Source organism: Aegilops tauschii, chromosome 2, assembly GCF_002575655.3.
Source record: "Aegilops tauschii subsp. strangulata cultivar AL8/78 chromosome 2, Aet v6.0, whole genome shotgun sequence".
NCBI lineage: Eukaryota > Viridiplantae > Streptophyta > Magnoliopsida > Poales > Poaceae > Aegilops > Aegilops tauschii.
The window spans coordinates 35,186,997-35,205,529 of NC_053036.3; the positions used below are offsets into that span (position 1 = coordinate 35,186,997).

At 46.8% G+C, this 18,533-nt stretch overlaps 1 protein-coding gene across 1 annotated transcript; it reads left to right on the forward strand.

The window, feature by feature from the left end:
- Positions 1-14,126: 14,126 nt before the first annotated feature.
- On the forward strand, positions 14,127-16,391 carry LOC109768991 (arginine decarboxylase). The gene has a single exon (XM_020327728.4). The coding sequence runs from the start codon at positions 14,400-14,402 to the stop codon at positions 16,281-16,283; it is 1,884 nt and encodes a 627-aa protein (XP_020183317.1). The 5' UTR covers positions 14,127-14,399; the 3' UTR covers positions 16,284-16,391.
- Positions 16,392-18,533: the final 2,142 nt, after the last annotated feature.

Consider the following 18,533-nt stretch of genomic DNA (forward strand, 5'->3'; position numbering starts at 1 on the left):
AAGAATTACTTTTGATACATGGATCGTTGAGACTCTTTATACCAGGCTAGGGCAATTCACAAATGATCATTTGAAGGAATTCGAAAGAATGGCATACTCAGCTTGAAAAGTAAACTACGGTTGTAGAACAATCAGCAAATGGAAGACACATTCCGATAGATACCGAGGATATAACCTAGTGACTGAGCATGCTCTCAAGAACTTGAGCATATCCATATCCATCAGGGTTTTACCGACATCTATGCCAAGATCTTGGTGACACATCATACTACCATGATGAATAGTGAAGGACGATGCAGGTACAAAGGAAGACAACACTTTCTTAGATCTCACTTTAGCAATGCCAATGAAACAAAATCTGGATGATCGACCGAGAGACATTTAGCGCTCTGCTTCTAATGTTCTCCTTGATGCATGTACTAGCGTAACCCAAATATAGGTATTGTTTGGTATCTAGAACATCAAGTAAAAGTCGGACTTCGGGAACACAAAGAATCCATGAGGACAACTTCTAGGATAATTCACACGAAATCCTCATGGAGAAGATGGACAAATTTCTCAATCAAGATACTACAATAATAGATATTCTGGCTAGGTGTGTCGGCCAAAACATCAACCTTGTCCGAACCTACATCATAGATCTTGGAATAGTTCCAACCATCACACCTGCCTGAGATTCAGGTCTGGTTGGTAACAGGATACTTCAGACAACATGTCTGGAAAAAGAAGTTTGCAACACAAATCGACAAGATGACGTTGCGAGATTCTCGGGAGATGAACTACGATAGCAAGCTCCAAAACATGAGCTGGATTGCAAGGCACATGTGAATAGAATGCCCAAGACAATCGTGGCCACATAGAAATCTTACAACAAAATTACTACCGAGTTCTGGTTGGGAACCATCATCGAGGATATCGGGATCTTGTGCATGAACTAGTATTAGCACAACAGGCTCCTTTTCCTTGAACAAATCAATCAGTGGCTTGGTATGCTAGGGAATACATATGGAGTGGAGGTAATTAATCTACCAAACCATATAATACATTCGCACATGCATAACTAACTTGGGATGATTCCATAGGAAGCAAAAACAATCTCTCTCAAATTCATGATGGGAACTTGCACCTGATGCACGTGAACTTGTAGAAGTCACCTCTTACACCAAAAATATGCTTCATGAATGGAACATGAAGATAATGCTTACAAAAATTTCCAACACTAGCTTGATGTTCAACACGAATCATGGAGGAGATAAAATGTGTCGATGGGCTCAACAACAAGTCATCTAAGTTTCCATACAGATGGAGTTCCATAACTATGTGAACAAGGCGTTAGCATTGGTCAGACCAAAAGTTATAATGGTGTGTGCTCGAGGAATCCACCACGAGTAAGACAACATTACCAATATTGTTGGTTCTGATTTGATTTGACGATAGCCCACTCTCAAACCAAAGTTTTTGACAAGACAATAAATCCAACAACTGACCACGAGGACCAATCGATGAAGATATCATCTCTCTTCAACACACTCACCAAGGATATCCCTTTGAAATGAACTAAGTAAGGAAAAGCTTTTATCTTCCAGCTCTCCAAGTTGCAGTTTAGCTTAACCAACTAGCTCAGGGGCATCCAACACGGATTCTTGGAGAAGGGGTGGTTTACAAGGAACCAACTTGATCACGAACTGAACATAACAGTCAGGGGACAACCTGGTGATACTTCTGAGAAGATATTCAAAAAATCACGAACCACCGATATGTTATTAAGCTCGGGAGCAATCTTGCTTTCGAGGCAAGATGAAGTGATCAAATAAGCATGGGATTTACAAAATCCTAACTCATTGATCGAAGTGTGCACTAGGAAAATGAACTAGGTAGCACGATCAATCTTGGAATGGTGATTCCATAACCAACACACTAAGAATGAGATTATCGTCCATTAACCACCAAGCAACATTGTTGCTATGAGTATTGATTTCACATGTCACAGTTCACTTGTCGGTATCCCGGTTATAGCAACACAGGGACCGAGGAATGAACAATGATGGTGAAGAGTATCACTAAATCAAGAATTCATAAGAGGTGGTGCAATTCTCATGACATTCCTGGCATAAAGAGGGCGACACTCCAGGTAAAACAGAACAAAATCTGGATTGGCATTTTGATCTGCGGAATACAACTACTTTTAGCCAGTCGAAGAAATGGATGAGGTGCTGGAGTTTGTTTCTCCTAGTCATTCCGGAATAGAATGGCTTGACGGATCACAGGAATAATAGGCATCGATAACACGAATGCACAACTACTCTTGACCAACAATTGACAGACGAAGGTCAGGTAACAACTAAAGAGGGACAACTCAAAGGGACACATATCTATTTGAGTTGCGGAAGCATAGATTAGTATGTCGAGCAAAGCTCAACAATTCTTCCGGATAACCCATGCAGAAAGGTAGAACTAGCAGATTCACAATGTAGAATGAAGAACTCATCGAGAGCACTCTTGTTGTGATCTTTTGGTTCAAGAACTTCTGCCATAAGCAGTTCATGGTATTTGGAAGAAGGAAATACCACGGACCTCGAGGACTATCGCAAAGGTTACTAATATCCTAAAGGAACTAGCAAACACTATCAACATGAATGAGTAGAGTGAATCTCGGGTTCAAAAATCCAGGAATAGAATGCCTACTAACTAAATGGCATCACGGGATGCTTCCGAGAATGATGGCCAGAATCATCACACTGTGAATACAAATCAGAGCTAGATTACTAGGTCGTTCTCTAAGACACTTAGGGTCATAATAATAGCTTCAACATATATGTCGAGGCAACGGAGTACCTCAATGCACCGATTAGTGTGCTTAATCTGACCCAAAAGGATATCGGGAACATGAGGGAAGATTTGCAAGTGCATCAGACTATTTAGAAACCTGGGATGACTCGGACAGCATAACGGCTGTAAATGCTCAAAAAGGTTTTGAGACATCCTGCAAAATGGTGGCATAACCACTCAGCATCACAATATCAAGGTTCTGAGATCAACGATCAACACACGGAAGTAGTAGGTACTGAACTGAGACTTGAATCCATCAATCCTATAAGTCTACGGATTAGTAACACGTGATACTGATAGAAAGAAGAGAAAGCCTAGTTCCTTAACCCCGTAGGAAAGATAGGATGACTCGGATCAGAAGGGCATAAGGTAAAGTAGTAAAAAGAGCCTTACATTCTAGGTCAATTCCCTTATATAACTAAAGCGTCTCTAGACTCGACTTCGACCGATTTGGCTTGGTAATCCTACAGGTAGTCAGGCTCTGATAGCAAAGCTGTCGGGACCCCAATCCTAAGTCACACTGATCTAGCATGTAACACATCATATCACTTTGCGGCCTCTCGCACGGTATTCCCATGGGCGCCGCCTTACCTGGCCCAGGACCGTCTGCGTCTTTTGGCTCACGTATATGATAGTGTCGCTAGCATCCATATGACAAAGAACCCGGGCTGACATGACTAGTCGTAAACGCAAGGTGGTACTAACTTACAGGAACAGGCATACACGATACAGCAATGCATGTGTAGGTCATCAACGTATGAACCCAAGTCGTAGTAAGCTACAAGGACTTAAAGGAACAACGCATGACATTTCCTCGAAGGGACAGACACATGAGCAAACAAGGACACATGTCGATCATCCCATGTGTTCCGGAGCAGTAGCAAGCTACCATGGCTCAGTGGGAGCACTAGGAGACATTTCCCCATAAGAGAGACTACCAAGAATAAACAACTAGATTGTCGGATCCCACACATACCAAGCATTTCAAAATCATACACACAATATGCTCGATATGTGCAAATACAACATGGCATCACAACAAAACTCTATGACTCAAGTATTTATTCAGAATGCTCCGAAGAGTCATACATAGTAAGAATTACAATCATCGGTCACATGACCCAACATACAGAGCATACAGGCAACGGAAGCATAACATGTCTGAGTACAGACACCTACAAATCAAAAAGGATGAAAAGCCTGACTATCTACAAGACCCTCCCAAGGGTACAAGATCGTAGCTGAGGTAACAACCTAAACGTCGAAGTCCACATAGAACTACTAGTGAGACTGAAGTCTCTCTGCAAAAACATAAATTAAGAAAACATGAGTACAAATGTACCCAGCAAGACTTAGATCAGAACTAGCTACATATGAATCAGTATCAACAAAGGGTGTGGTGGAGTTTAACTGCAGCAAGCCAGCTTTGACTCAGTGGCTATCTTGTACTACGACTGCTGGTAACTCTTTTGAGGTGGCGCACACGAGTCCACATATTCACCATATCAATACACCACTATGGATCCGCTCCCGTCTCTCTACGAGAAGCCCATCCATAGCACTCACGCTTATCTTGCGCATTTTAGAGTATCCACCTTCACTTTTCTATGAACTGTATAAGCAACCCAGTAGTCCATTACCGCAGACGCGGCTATTCTAATAGATCATGTTAACCCTAACTCGAAGGAACCCGTCCCCGTCCCATCAGCAATGTTCCCTCTTGGAACATGTATTTACGTCCAGTCTGGACACTGTGCCATGCCGTGTGTCACCTGGACACACGCCCTATGCGCCACCTACCCGCACACGTGACCGCAAATGTCCATGTAACCACAAGGTAGGCTATGATAAGCACGGAACTCAATTCCTGTGAGCCGTATCACAAGACAATCCACCATGTTATCCAACACGACCTCTCATCACCAACTTGACCAAAACGGGTCAAGACACTTAAGTCTCTTCATTAGGACATGTTCATTCCAATTCATCACCCAGATGGATCAGACCCGACACAACTCTAAGCATAGCAAGCGAGCATGGAAGAGTGGTCACAACAAAGCTCAAGCAACTCCTAAGCATGCTTGGATGGTTTAGCTATTTGGTGGCAATGACAAGTCATACAAAGGAATGGGTTCAACTACCGAGAAAAGATAATAGTTGAAACATTATTGTCCTAATGCAATAAAAGAGAGCAAGAGTAGAGAGTAGGATTGTATCGAAATGAACAAGGGGGTTTGCTTGCCTGGCACTTCTGAAGAAAGCATTGTGTCTTCATCAGTGTCATCGATCACATCGTCGGAACAACGTCTACTGAGAGGGGACAAGCACCGACAAACAAAGAAGAAACACAATCGTTGGGTGTGTCTACCAGGAGGTCTATCCTCGACTGGATCCGCCTTGTCATTGTCGAGATCGTCGTTGGGTGTGTCTACCATACACACGTCATACCATGAAGTGGTCGCCCCATGTCCAGTGGATAGTAAGCTTTGGCTTTGCCCCTCATCGTCGTCCAGACCGGCGATGTCTTCAGAGCACGGGTCAGGCGTGTTGGTTGGGTCTTCGACGGTAGCTATGAAGTGGGTGGCAGGTGGGAAGCAAAATTCTCCATCATCCGCTGTAAGGTCGAACCGAACATAGTTCGGCAACGAGCCGTCTGCCAGGGATAGGTTGTTTAGTGAGTTTAGCAGGTCGCCCATGGGCGAGTGTTGGAAGATATCCGCGGCGCTGAACTTGAAGATCGATAGCCGATCAAGTTCAGTATCCGCGGGTTCGTAGGGTTCGGAACTCCATGCCGGAGACAAGTCCGGGGTTCCGTTGATGCAAGTATCATATGAAGTGGGATCTGCATGTGGCTCCAACGCCGCCGAATTGGAAGGCCCCTTGATGGGGTTGAGTTTCCCATCTTCGGACGACTTGATCTGCTCCGGATCTAGGGCCAGAGTTGTTACAGGAGCTATCTCCTGGATGCGGCCCGATGACAGGTTTAAGCCATGTTCATCGGGGCGAAGGGGAGCGGTTGCCACGGTCTCGAATCCATCGAAGATCAAGTCTCCACGGATGTCCGCGACGTAGTTCAGGCTTCCGAATCTGACCTGATGGCCAGGGGCGTAGCTATCGATCTGCTTCAGATGGCCGAGCGAGTTGGCCCGCAGTACGAAGCCGCTGAATACAAAGATCTATCCGGGGAGAAAGGTTTCCCCCTAGACCACGCCATTACTGATGATTGAAGGGGCCATCAAACCATTCGTCGACGGCACAGTGGAACTCTCAATGAAAGCACCAATGTCGGTGTCAAAACCGGCGGATCTCGGGTAGGGGGTCCCGAACTGTGCGTCTAGGATCGATGGTAACAGGAGACGGGGGACACGATGTTTACCCAGGTTCGGACCCTCTCTATGGAGGTAATACCCTACTTCCTGCTTGATTGATCTTGATGAATATGAGTATTACAAGAGTTGATCTACCACGAGATCATAAGGGCTAAACCCTAGAAGTCTAGCCTATGAGTATATGGTAATGAATCTGTCCTATCCGGACTATGCTCTCCGGTTTATATAGACACCGGAGAGATCTAGGGTTACATGAGGTCGGTTACATAAGAGGGAATCTTCATAATCAACCGCCTAGCTTGCCATCCACGCCAAGTACAGTCCAATCCGGACACGGGTATAGTCTTCGGTCTTCGTGTCTTCACAGCCCATCAGTCTGGCCCATGGATAACAGGCCGGATGCCCGAGGACCCCTTAGTCCAGGACTCCCTCAACGAGCACTTGCGGGCGGCAGCTACGGAGCAGGATAGAGCACGAGGGAGGAGGGGAAACGGAGTAGAGATCACGGTGAACTCGTAGCGCTGCTCAGCTGGCTTGGGGAAGCACGGGCAGTGAAGGATTTGACGGCGGTGATCCACGGGACCGAGGAGGAAGATGACAAGGCAGCCGGCGATGCAGGGCGTCCGATCTCGCGGGGTCGGTTGGGGCGACGTAGGAGACTACGGCGAAGCTCTGGAACACGACGGTGAGGCGAGGCGCTGGCTTTGGGCGCGGCAACGGAGAGCGGCGGCGACAGGGTCGCTCGGGTGGTGAGAGAGAGGGATCTAGGGTAGAGGATGAGGACGAGGGAGAGTGATAGAGCGAGGGGAAAGTGAGAAGGGGCCTCGGGCGTCTCCGTGGCGCTCGAATGGGGATGGGGGGAGGCAGCAGGAGGTGGCCGGGAGTGCGCGCGCAGGCGACACGCCTCTGCCTACAGGCATAGGTGGAAGAAGACCTCGGCGCCCCTGGTGGGCTTGGCCAATTCTCTCCTGGGCTTGATAAGCAGGTAAGATTCTGCTCTGTTTTATTTTTCTGTTCTGCTTTCTTTTATTTAATCTTTTGTCATTGTTTTTAATTCAAACAAAATTCAAACAATGCCAAAACATCCTCTCAGTATTTTTATGTTGCTTCAGGGACTTTTCCAGAGGCACATAAATTATCACAGAGCATTTGAAAATATATCCCATATATATTTGAATATATTTTCAAATTCAAATAGAATATTGTTTTCAATTCAGAGACCAAATAATTCCTTAAAAATGTTCCAAAATTTTGGTTTGGTATATAACCCTTGCCAATATTCTCAAAACTATTTTTTTGGGCATTTTGGAATCGCTGAATGCAATTAAAGCGGTTCTTGCCCTTCTTTTAAAATATTTTCTGAGGCTTTGAATATTCCTCATTTCAATTTCGTGAATTTAACATGATGCATGCCCACTGATCCAACTATTACACTCAGGCATTCTAGGGTTGTGACAGCATCCCTCGAAAATATCTGCCCGCCTCGAGGGTTTTTCTGTTTCTTAACACACCGATGTTATCTCCGGACCGTGTGCGATGCACCAGCATCAAAAGTTTCAATAGCTCCGGCATTTCACTCCCGCGTTTGACTCCCACGTAGTAAAATTTTCAGTACCCATGTCATTTCCTCAAACACACCCCCCGCTCCCCCTCCACTCACACACGCGCACACACACACCAAAACCTCCTCGGGCCCGCGCATGCACACACACACACCCTCCCTCGCTCGAAACCCTAGCAAGGTTCCCGCCGCCGCCGCCGCAAGGCCTCCATTGTCAACATCTGTCGGCTTGCCCGTGCAGGTTACCCACCGATCTCCATACCCAGGCCGCCCTGAGTTTCTTAGATGACGCCTGCCAAACACCCCCTTTCCCACAGATCCCCATCCCCATCCCATCCCCCACTCCAGAGCGTCGCAGCCTAAGCCCGGCTATGCTTCCCGTGGAGCTCGAGGAGCAACTGGCCCAAAAGAGGTGTATCGCGGTCTCTTCGCCTGACGTCGCCGAGGAAGCTAACGAGCATTACTGGCCGCAGGCACTCAATCAGCGGGCTAGAGTATGTGGGTATGTCGCAGACGCGGCTACGACGTCGACAGCGATGGCCTGAGGCGGGCTATGTCACAGGTTAAGTGGCCCACCCCCAACCCCTCGGGTTGAACCGCCGTCGATCTCATCCATGGCCCCACCGCTGATCTTCTCTGGCTCGTTGTCAAGAATTTGCCATTACATCGCCATCGAGCCCCTTTTGTCATTTCTGAAGGACACGTTCTGCGACGCTGGCTTGGGATCCACAGCTTCCAAGTCATACCTCATCGACGGCGATCATGAGCAGGGCACCCTCTCCATCTCTTCCAAGGGGAAAGACCCGTTTACGACATCAGGGAGGCCACCCTACAGCCGTGCTCTTCCAAGGGGAAGGAGCCCATCGGCGACAACATGGAGCCCATCCAGGGTCCATGCTCTTCCCACAGGAACGAGCCCATCTGTGACAAGTGAGGAAACCCATTATTTGTTTTGCCGTGCCTCTTCACAAGGGGAAACCCATGATTGTTTTTGTCGAGTCCGTTTTGTAGTGTAGTGAGAATATGTCAAGTTTTAGTTGCTATATTTGGTTGTTTGCAGTATGTCTTGTTTATTTTAGTTGTTCACAATTTGATACTCTATATGTGCAATTATTTACTGTGCAGTACATTTCATCAATCCAGTTTTAAACATACCGATAGGAATGCATGTATTTGCTTGATGTTAAGCCTGTTATAGCTGGCATATGCCTTTTGTAAAGTTTTTTGATTGTTCGGTTGTTTGTAGTTAGCATATGTCCAGTTCAAATTGCTATCTTTGGTTGTTCGTAGTATGCCTTGTTTATTCCAGTTATTCACAACATGATGTTTTATATGTGCAAGTATGAACTGTGCAGTTCAATTTCATCAATACCAGTTTCAACAATACCACTATGAATGACTACATTTGGTTGATGCATATTGTAGTTAACACGCCTTTCCTTTTTTATTTAACAATAACCAGTGTACTTAGACCGGCACAATACCAGTTTGAATGACTATCTTTGCTTGTTGTTAAATGTTAGGCCTGTTGCAGTTAACACACCTTTCCACTTGTTTTGCTTTACTAGCGTGCTTAAACCTGCACACTGAAGCTATCTTTTGGAGATTATTTTGTCTGCCATGGATAATTTTGGTTGATGTTCAGCCTGTTCTGCTTAACATGCCTCTCGATGTACCTACACAAGACAATTTTGGGAACGACTGCTATTTTCCATCGAGGTTAGTTTCATCCCATGGCTTATATATACTCATTGTTCAGGATATCGGTAGCTGGTACCATATAGGTCGGGGGCTGATAAGGGACTAATCGGTGAATCAGACTTTTAACTGAATATTTCTGTAACCCATTTGTCGTTAGGTTAACTAGGGCCATATGTAATATATCTGAGGCTACATAGAAACATGCGTTGTACTTAATGTCTAAATGTGCAATCCTAGGCTACATAGCAACAAGGAAGAGTGTTACCTTAATGTTCTGATGACGTCTAGATATACGTAGAAGAGCAGTAACAACAACAACAACAACAACAACAACAACAACAACAACAACAACAACAACAACAACAACAACAACAACAACAACAACAACAACAACAACAACAACACAGCCATGTTCGGATACTGAACTTAGCTAGAGGTTAGAGTTAGTTCCTAGCTCATGACTAACCCTGAACTAACTCCATCCAAAGAGGTGTTTGTATGACAGGGTTGGATTGACAATAAATGCACTAGGAGAACTAGCTCCAATTAGCACCTCTTGGGTTGGATAGTTTTTTGGGTGGGTTAGATGCAACTAACTCAAACTAGCCCTCATGTTTCGATATACTTTAGGGCTATTTGAGCCCGAACTAGCTCAAACTAACTCTAACCCGTGGATACAGCAGCAGTTAATCAGCCGATAATCTGTAAGATTGCAATAAACTCCTTCCGGCCCATAATATAAGATGTTAATTCATCTAATATGTGAGTATATTGGATTTATAAGATATTATAAAAGAGTGTTGTACTACATCATTGTGCAATTGTTGTTTAGCTTCTAATATTAACTTGGTGCTTTCGGGTACATATGTCATTGGTAAAGATCCGCGCTTTGACCCTTTCTGCATATGGGGAAATGAGATATCGATGAACCAACATCAAGTGAGGAAGCTAATAAAGATTGTTAGTAAAATGGATCAAAAGATGGCAATTAAACTATTTGTTTACACTTTATCCAAGACAACAGTGTACTGCAGGATGGTAAGTAAGAACTATGCAGCCTTCTTTTTACTGTCCATAATGAGTTGTGTTAGATGACAATGTCTGAATCTTTTTCCTTCGCAGTGGTTCCCAAAGCAGTTTACTCAAAATTACCTCTCGAACTACATGATTGGTGGGCATGCAAAGGTTAAAGTATTTCTATCAGAACACGATGATTATCTAGATGTTTTCATGAAGATCGTGAAGGATGGGCGGTCGGCCATCACAAGGGGTTGGACTAGAGTCGTGCGTGCCTTCTGCATGGAGGAGGGCACAATATGGGCATTCCACGTCACCTTGTTCGGCACCAGAATGTATTTTGCCTCTTTTTTACCGTCTTTAATAATACAAGTATACAACTGTGGTTCATCATTCTTTATTTCGTTCTTATGTAATTCTTGAATATATGTACCTATGAATCGAATAATGCATTGGTTGTTCGAACCTGATGGATATGAATAAAGCTATAGCATACATTCAAATTCAAATCGGGTACAATTTGAGATAGCGGCAATTAAATTATGGTGAAATTACGCTCTCCAGATTGTTACGGCACACACCGTTGGTAAAACACAAACGTTTGCGATATACACCATAATCCGACACGGTTCACAGAGAGAAAACGTGTGCAAGCATGCACACAGTTGCCGTTTGCAAAGCGTGTGCGATGTCAGACAATATCACAAACTGTGCGGGCAAACTAAACGTTTGTGATAGTTGACTTATCGTACACGATTGGCAACCACTGATGAAGTATGCATCGTAAACGTTGCACCAAAGAATAGCGTGTGCGATAGTTGTCGTGTACAACGATGTTACGACAGTCCAACGTTTCGTAATCCTGTCCGACACTCGTACGACGATTAGCTAATCTTCTTAATTAGTTATCGCATACGGTTAGGAAAAAGCGAATGTGTGTGATTGTCTGCTTATCATACACGTTCTATAATAGTGAACAGTTTGTCATGGTTCGCGCATCGTAAACGTAGCACCAGAGAATACCGACTGCGATGGCAATGCGAGCACAAACAAATAGGAGTATTGTATATGCATCTTGGCTCCCTATCCCCGACGGTTTCTGGGTCATGTGGGAAGGACCCCCCTATCGTCCACACTCACTTGGCAATAGTTTGAAATGTCGTCGCGGAAACGGGTTAAAAACCATTTGTATAACACCGACGCGTACCAGTGTAAGTTAGTTTCGTTACTACAAGAGAAAATGCTACTAGTAGCATGGGTAAACTGGCTAGTAGTAGCGCGGGTACTTTGCTACTACTATCAGCTACAGCTAAAAAGTTAGTAATAGCGCGTGTGCCACCACACGCTACTACTACAATGTTAGTAGTAGCACGGACGCCCCCCACGCTACTACTAACGAAATAGTAGTAGCGTGTCTATAATACCAGGCGCTACTAGTATCCTAAATACTAGTAGCACACAGTTTATTTCCCACGCTACTACTAACTAATTAGGAATTAAAAAATAAAACATAAATGCTGCAGTACAGAAAATTGTCCAGGCAAGCAAGTGTTACATCATAGTGGGATCTGAATCCGACACTCGTTGATGCTACTCAGTTAGGATTTTGGAGGTATTCTGAAGAACGTAAATTGGAACTCAAATAATCAATGGTAACAACACTTAGCGGACACCTTTCAAGGCTATGGTTATATTGGCACAACGTGGCAGTGGTCCTCATGATACAGAAAATGTCAAGTAATAGATAATACTATTTCAATGCCGTGATTGAGATAACACTACAGTGCAGTAGCAGTGGTCTCCGGTGCTTCACTAATTTCAAAGTTTTCAGTATTTGTAGCATCTTCCGAATCGGTGGAATTATTTTCTTCCTTTGGTGAAGGAATTTCTATTTTGCCAGCATCCAATGCTTGAGCTATTAAGCCTTTGTGCATCTTCAGGATAAGCAAATCCACAGGTAAAAAGTCAACTTAGCATCTAGATTTTATCCATTGCCCTGAGTCCCAAACCATGTTCAAGAAACACTAAATTTAGAACATTGCTACTGTAAATGCATGAGGCATCAGGATAGAAAACAAAAGATGAGCAATATCATATGAGCAAAACAAAAAGGAGTTTGGAACATAGCATGATTATACCAATAAAATATAGTGCTCTAACAACACCAGGAGTGCAACACATTGCCCTGTCCCCTTTTCAAATATCAACACACTAAAAAAGGCTATAAGACTCGAGTATTCGATGTCCACTTCGAACAAACAGGATTATTTGTTGTTCACTGTATTGAAGAAACTATGGCACCCGATTATTAACTAACAAATATTGGTTAGAGAACTGATCGTACTAAGTAAGTTGATTTCAGAGTTACACATTAAATCCAAGCCATCTTCTGCTGCAAAATATTTCTTATTTTTATTTATTACTCCTTTTCTTATTACCATCTGCCCATCTCTTTTAAATTGTTTATTACACTACCATCCTGCTGCAACGTGCGGGGTATGTCTAGTGTATCATGGTTGAGTTTGTCATTTGTAATGGTCCTAGTGCATCACGGAGATGCACCTAGCAACCACTGCTTGTGATTCCTTTGTTACTTACCTTTAAAAGCTTAGCGTTTTGAACACTATTTCAAAAATATCTCTCGCATATATTCAGACCCGTACAACAATTCAAACTTTCTCAAATATTTGTACTTTAGAAATTTTCTAAATAATTTCATTATTTGGTATCAATATGGGCGGGCACGGCTAAGCGAGCCTTCATTTCCTAGTTACATTCAAGAAAACATAACCAAATCAAAAAACCTACCTGTAGCACATTACCCACACATGGATATAAATTCCTTGGAAAGCTAATCTTTTTTTTGGGAAACACAGTACAGGCAAATGATCACAAACACATACATATCCTAGACACACACACTGTCTCTACAAGCATCTGTAAAACTGACCCAGTAAATTTTAAGATTGACAAAACCACCACGGACACCTCACTGTCGAAGGTAATCATGTTAAACAACGTGCATAGCCATGTATAAGGGCATGTGTGGGTTCTGTTTGTAACGTGTTAGGATTGAGATGTTGGTTGAGATCTTCCTGATATTTGCCTTGTACATAGCTATCTTGCATATCAAGGAATATCTCCCAGATCCACCTAACCGATCCTTGTAATCTGTCTCTTATATAGACGCGCGCGTCCGTGGCAACCTCTTCTTTTGATGGAGGGTCATAACCTCTTGATTTGTGTAGTTTACTGTTTCTAGAAGACGGTTTCAAAACAAATCCATGACAGTAGGCAGATGCCAACCAACTTGAGTTTTTCTTCTAGTGCGGGGCTAGGCATAACTTTTGTTTTTCCATTTGAGAGATGTTTTTTTGAAACACAGTATACACAGGCGTTCATGTATACGCACATACACTTTATTTCTATGAGCACACACGCAGATCCTATCTTTATAAACATCTCCAAAAGACTGAGACGGCATATCATCTTAAGATTGACGAAGTCACCACAAGTAAAATCATGTAATAATATGAGCAACAAGATTCAAACCCTGATCGATGGGCTAAGGATACGATCATCCTCCTAACCCATACAAATACAGGTTGGTTTGCTCCATTTGAAAGACACCGATAAGGCGGTACTACTATATAAGGCTGGGAAGATGGACACGTACGTGAAAGGCTTTTCCACGAGGCAAACACCGTCCTCGTCACCGAGTTGCTACGGTCCAGCATGCATGACTTCCACGACTTCACACCCGAGACGGTGGTACGAGGCCCACACCGACACTCATTAATCAGGCCTCCTCCATGCATGGATACAAAACGCCATTTTCGTTCCTCTAGCTAGACCTCTATATAACCGAGGAAGGTATAGCCCGAAATCCACACAGCAGTCTTCCACCGGCACAGTAATAAAATTCACCTGCCCTCTCTTTCCTCGTGGGGACTGCATCGATCATGGCCAAGAACTACGGCGGAGTGTACAACATCCACGGCTGGGGCGACCCCTACTTCGCCGTCAACACGCACGGCCACCTCTGCGTCCGCCCCCACGGCCGCCAAACCTCACCGGGCCAGGAGATCGACCTGCTCTCCGTCATCCAGCAAGCCGCAGCGACGACGACCACCGAAGATCACGACGGCAAGGAGAGGAAGCTCCAGTTCCCCATGATCCTCCGCTTCCCCGACGTGCTCCGGCACCGGCTCGACTCGCTGCACTCCGCGTTCGCGGCCGCCATCGAGCACACCGGCTACCGCTCCGTCTACCAGGGCGTGTTCCCGGTCAAGGTGAACCAGAACAAGGCCGTCGTGCAGGACATGGTCCGCTTCGGCCACGAGTACGGCTACGGGCTCGAGGCCGGGTCCAAGCCGGAGCTGCTCATCGCCATGAGCTGCCTCACCAGGGGCAGAGCCAAGCCTGGCGCCTACCTGGTGTGCAACGGATACAAGGACAAGGACTACGTCGCGCTCGCCCTGGCGGCGCGCGCCATGGGCCTCAACGTCATCATCGTGCTGGAGATGGAGGAGGAGCTCGACATCGTCGTCGAGCAGAGCCGCAGGCTCGGCATCGAGCCGGCCATTGGTGTTCGTGCCAAGCTGCTAACCAAGTTACCGGGCCATTTCGGGTCCACGGCCGGCAAGCACGGCAAGTTCGGGCTCCTGGCCGAGAGGATCTACGAGGTGGCCCGGAAGCTCAGGGGCATGGGCAAGCTGCATTGGCTCAAGCTGCTGCACTTCCACGTCGGCTCCATGATCCCGTCCACGGACATCGTCTTCAAGGCGGCCTGCGAGGCCGCCGGGATCTACTGCGCGCTCGTGAACGATTGTGGCGCGGAGGCGATGACCACGCTGGACTGCGGCGGTGGGCTCGGCGTCGACTACGACGGGACAAGATCGGGCAGCTCCGACATGTCGGTGGCGTATGGGCTGGAGGAGTACGCGTCCAGCATCGTGCAGGCGGTGCGGCTCAAGTGTGACGACAACGGCGTTCCCCACCCCGTGCTCTGCACCGAGAGCGGCCGCGCCATGGCGTCACACCACTCCATGATCATCCTCGAGGCGCTCTCCGCGATCGCCGAGCCCAAAGACGACGGCGACATCACAGAGCAGCTGCACGCCAAGATCCATGAGCTGGCCTCGAAGCAGCAGCCGAGGGCGCTATTGAATTTGAAGGGTGACGCGGCGGCGGGCATGTCCACGTCCCATGCCTTGGACATCAAGAAGCACGGCATCGAGATGTACAAGCTGGGCAAGAAGCTCGCCAAGAGCGTCATGGCTGACGCCGCCACCATCTACAACTACCACATGAACCTGTCCGTCTTCTCGCTGGTGCCCGACTTCTGGGGCATCCAGCAGTTGTTCCCGATGATGCCGGTGAGCCGGCTCCACGAGAGGCCGACCCGCATGGCCACACTCGTCGACCTCACCTGCGACAGCGACGGGAAGATCGAGAAGTTCATCGGCGGGGCAGAGACGCTGCCGCTGCACCCGCTGGACACCGTGTCTAGCCCTGGCGGCGGCGGATACTACGTGGCCGTGCTCCTGTCCGGAGCGTACCAGGAGGCCCTGTCCAGCAAGCACAACCTGTTCGGCGGCCCCAGTCTCGTGCGCGTGCTTGGCGGTGACGACGGCGAGTTCATACTCGACACGGTTGACCTGGGCCCGACCACGGAGGAGCTCATCGGCACCATGAGGTACGACATCAAGAAGGACATCGGCGGGGTGATCGAGGAGCGAGCGAGGGAGAAGCAGGTGTGGGAAATGGTGGGGACGCTCGTGGAGAACGCGCTCAACACCATGCCGTACCTCGTCGATTATCAGCCCCCACCAACCGCTAGTTAAAATTGGTGCTTGCTAAATACAAGCACGTGGTTGGTTGCAATTATATATGCGATATCCAGAATAAAGTTTGCACACTAGCGGAATAAATTCTTGGAGATTTCCTGAAAATGCACATCTACCTGTATTACCGTATACTATATATCCTATATACTCCCTCCATTCAGAATATAACGTCTATCAATCTTTGTGCAAGTCAAACTTGTGTATGTTTGACCAAAATTATAGAATAAAATATCAACCTCTACAATACAAAATAAATAAATATGAAAAATACTTTTCGTGATGGATCTAATGCTACAAAATTTATAATGTACATGCTGATTTTTTTTTGTAAAACCTTGGTCAAATATGCATATGTCAGATTTTAAAAAAAAACTAATACACCTTATATTTTGTAACGAAAGGAGTACATAAAAGAGTCATCCCCAATAACTTATTTACCTCAACAATGCTGCCCTAAAGGTAGCTGTTGGAGAATGCTCTTAGAGGTTTGAGAAGATTAGGGCATTTCTAACTGATCCTAATAAATAGCAGAGTATTCGATGGAGTAAATCCTTAGTGGAGTATATTTACTTCATTAAGATTTGGCCGGAGCTAACCGATCCCTTATATATAATGAAGTAAAACTTATTTTTGGCTTACACATTTCGTCAAACACCTGCTATGCGCCCCACGATGGTGACCAAGCCGACACGGCTAGTGAGCACGCCGGATATGCCGATCACGGACGCCAGCGAGTTGATGGTGGAGGTGCGGCGCGCGCCGGACGTGGCCAGCGCAAAGGTGCAGATGAGGTCATGAGGACGACGACAACTCGCCTTGGACCGCCGCCGACGAGAGCCAACACCGTCACTGTCACTGTCATGGCGCGCCCACATCGAATACAGTTTACGTACGTAATCGAATATATTGGACAGAGAAAAGAAAACCGACCAGTGTTAAACATAGCTAATTATGGGCAAAAGAAACCGCAGAAACAAACAATGCATGTCTCGAGCTCGAGCTCGACAGTCTGTCAAAACATCGCGTTCCTCGCAAGCCAACGGGCGAATCATTACACCTACGTGCAGGTGTGCTCCGAGTAGGTCATCATGACGCCGGGGGACATGCTGGCCGCCGGGGCGACGACCTCGCCGATCCAGCTGCCGCCGTTGGTTTTGGCAGCCACGCACTGCTGCGGCGCCAGGGGCGGCGGGACTTCAGGCACGGGTGCCGAGACGCTGCTGCTTGTGCTGGTTGGAGACCCTCTTGCAGCTGGGCGGCGCGAGGCCGGCACTAGGGCGTAGCGGTGTCGAGCTGCGTGATGAGCGTGATGACGGGGTGGTTGTTACAGGTGTAGACCTTGAGCGTGATGATGGGGTCGTACGAGGTCCTCGGCAAGGCCCGAGGTCGCCGCCGTCGACTAGGGAGCTTCACGTGAGCCGCCGGCCGGCCACACAGAGGTTTTGGCGTGAAGAAAATTTATAGCGAATCGCCTCTGGACGGAGTGTATTTAGGGGATGTAGGGACCGGAGTAAATTCTTTACTCCACTTTCATTTCAGGGAATCGGCTAGATGCGCGTAAGGAAGTATAACCAATTTTTACTCCCTTATGACATTTTAAGGAATAAGTTAGAAATGGCCTTATAACTCTTGAAAAGATATTGAAGAACTTTTGTTTTTACGAGGAAAGATACTGAAAAACAAAAGTACGTCTATATTTGGTCTTTTCATATACTCTTTATGTATCAAAGTATCAAAAAGGGTCTTATATTTTGAAATAGAGAAATATATCCATTTAAGCGACTCTTAACAATATGGGACGGCAATAATATGGTACGGAGGGAGTACTTGTGCTGAGAGCATCTCCAGCCGCGCCCCAGAAAGGCCTCCCCAGGCGATTTTTTCGCGCCGGCGCCCAAAAAACGGCCCAGTCGTGTCCCCAGGAGCCCGATTTTCGCTGTCCTGGGCCGAAATCAGCGTCGGCGGACCCAGGCCGAACCCGGAACGCTAGGGGGCGCCCGGGGGCGCCGGGGCGAGTTGTTTTGGCGCGAAGCAGCCGCGGGCCCGCCGAGTCAGCGAGACGGGCGCTCCGTCGCCCTCATCGCCTCGGTTCCCGCGGGAATCAATGCCAAGGCTGCCGTGCTGCCGCCGCCGGTCAGCCTTGCCATTGATTCCTCACGGGCGGCGCGCCGACGCCTCCCCTCCCGCGCACGCGTACACACGGGCACGGCTATATAAGCCGGTGGCCTCCCTCGCCTCTGGCCACAC

Excerpts from the sequence above, each read along its gene's own strand:
- LOC109768991 (XM_020327728.4), top strand. The coding sequence starts at position 14,400 with ATGGCCAAGAACTACGGCGGAGTGTACAACATCCACGGCTGGGGCGAC.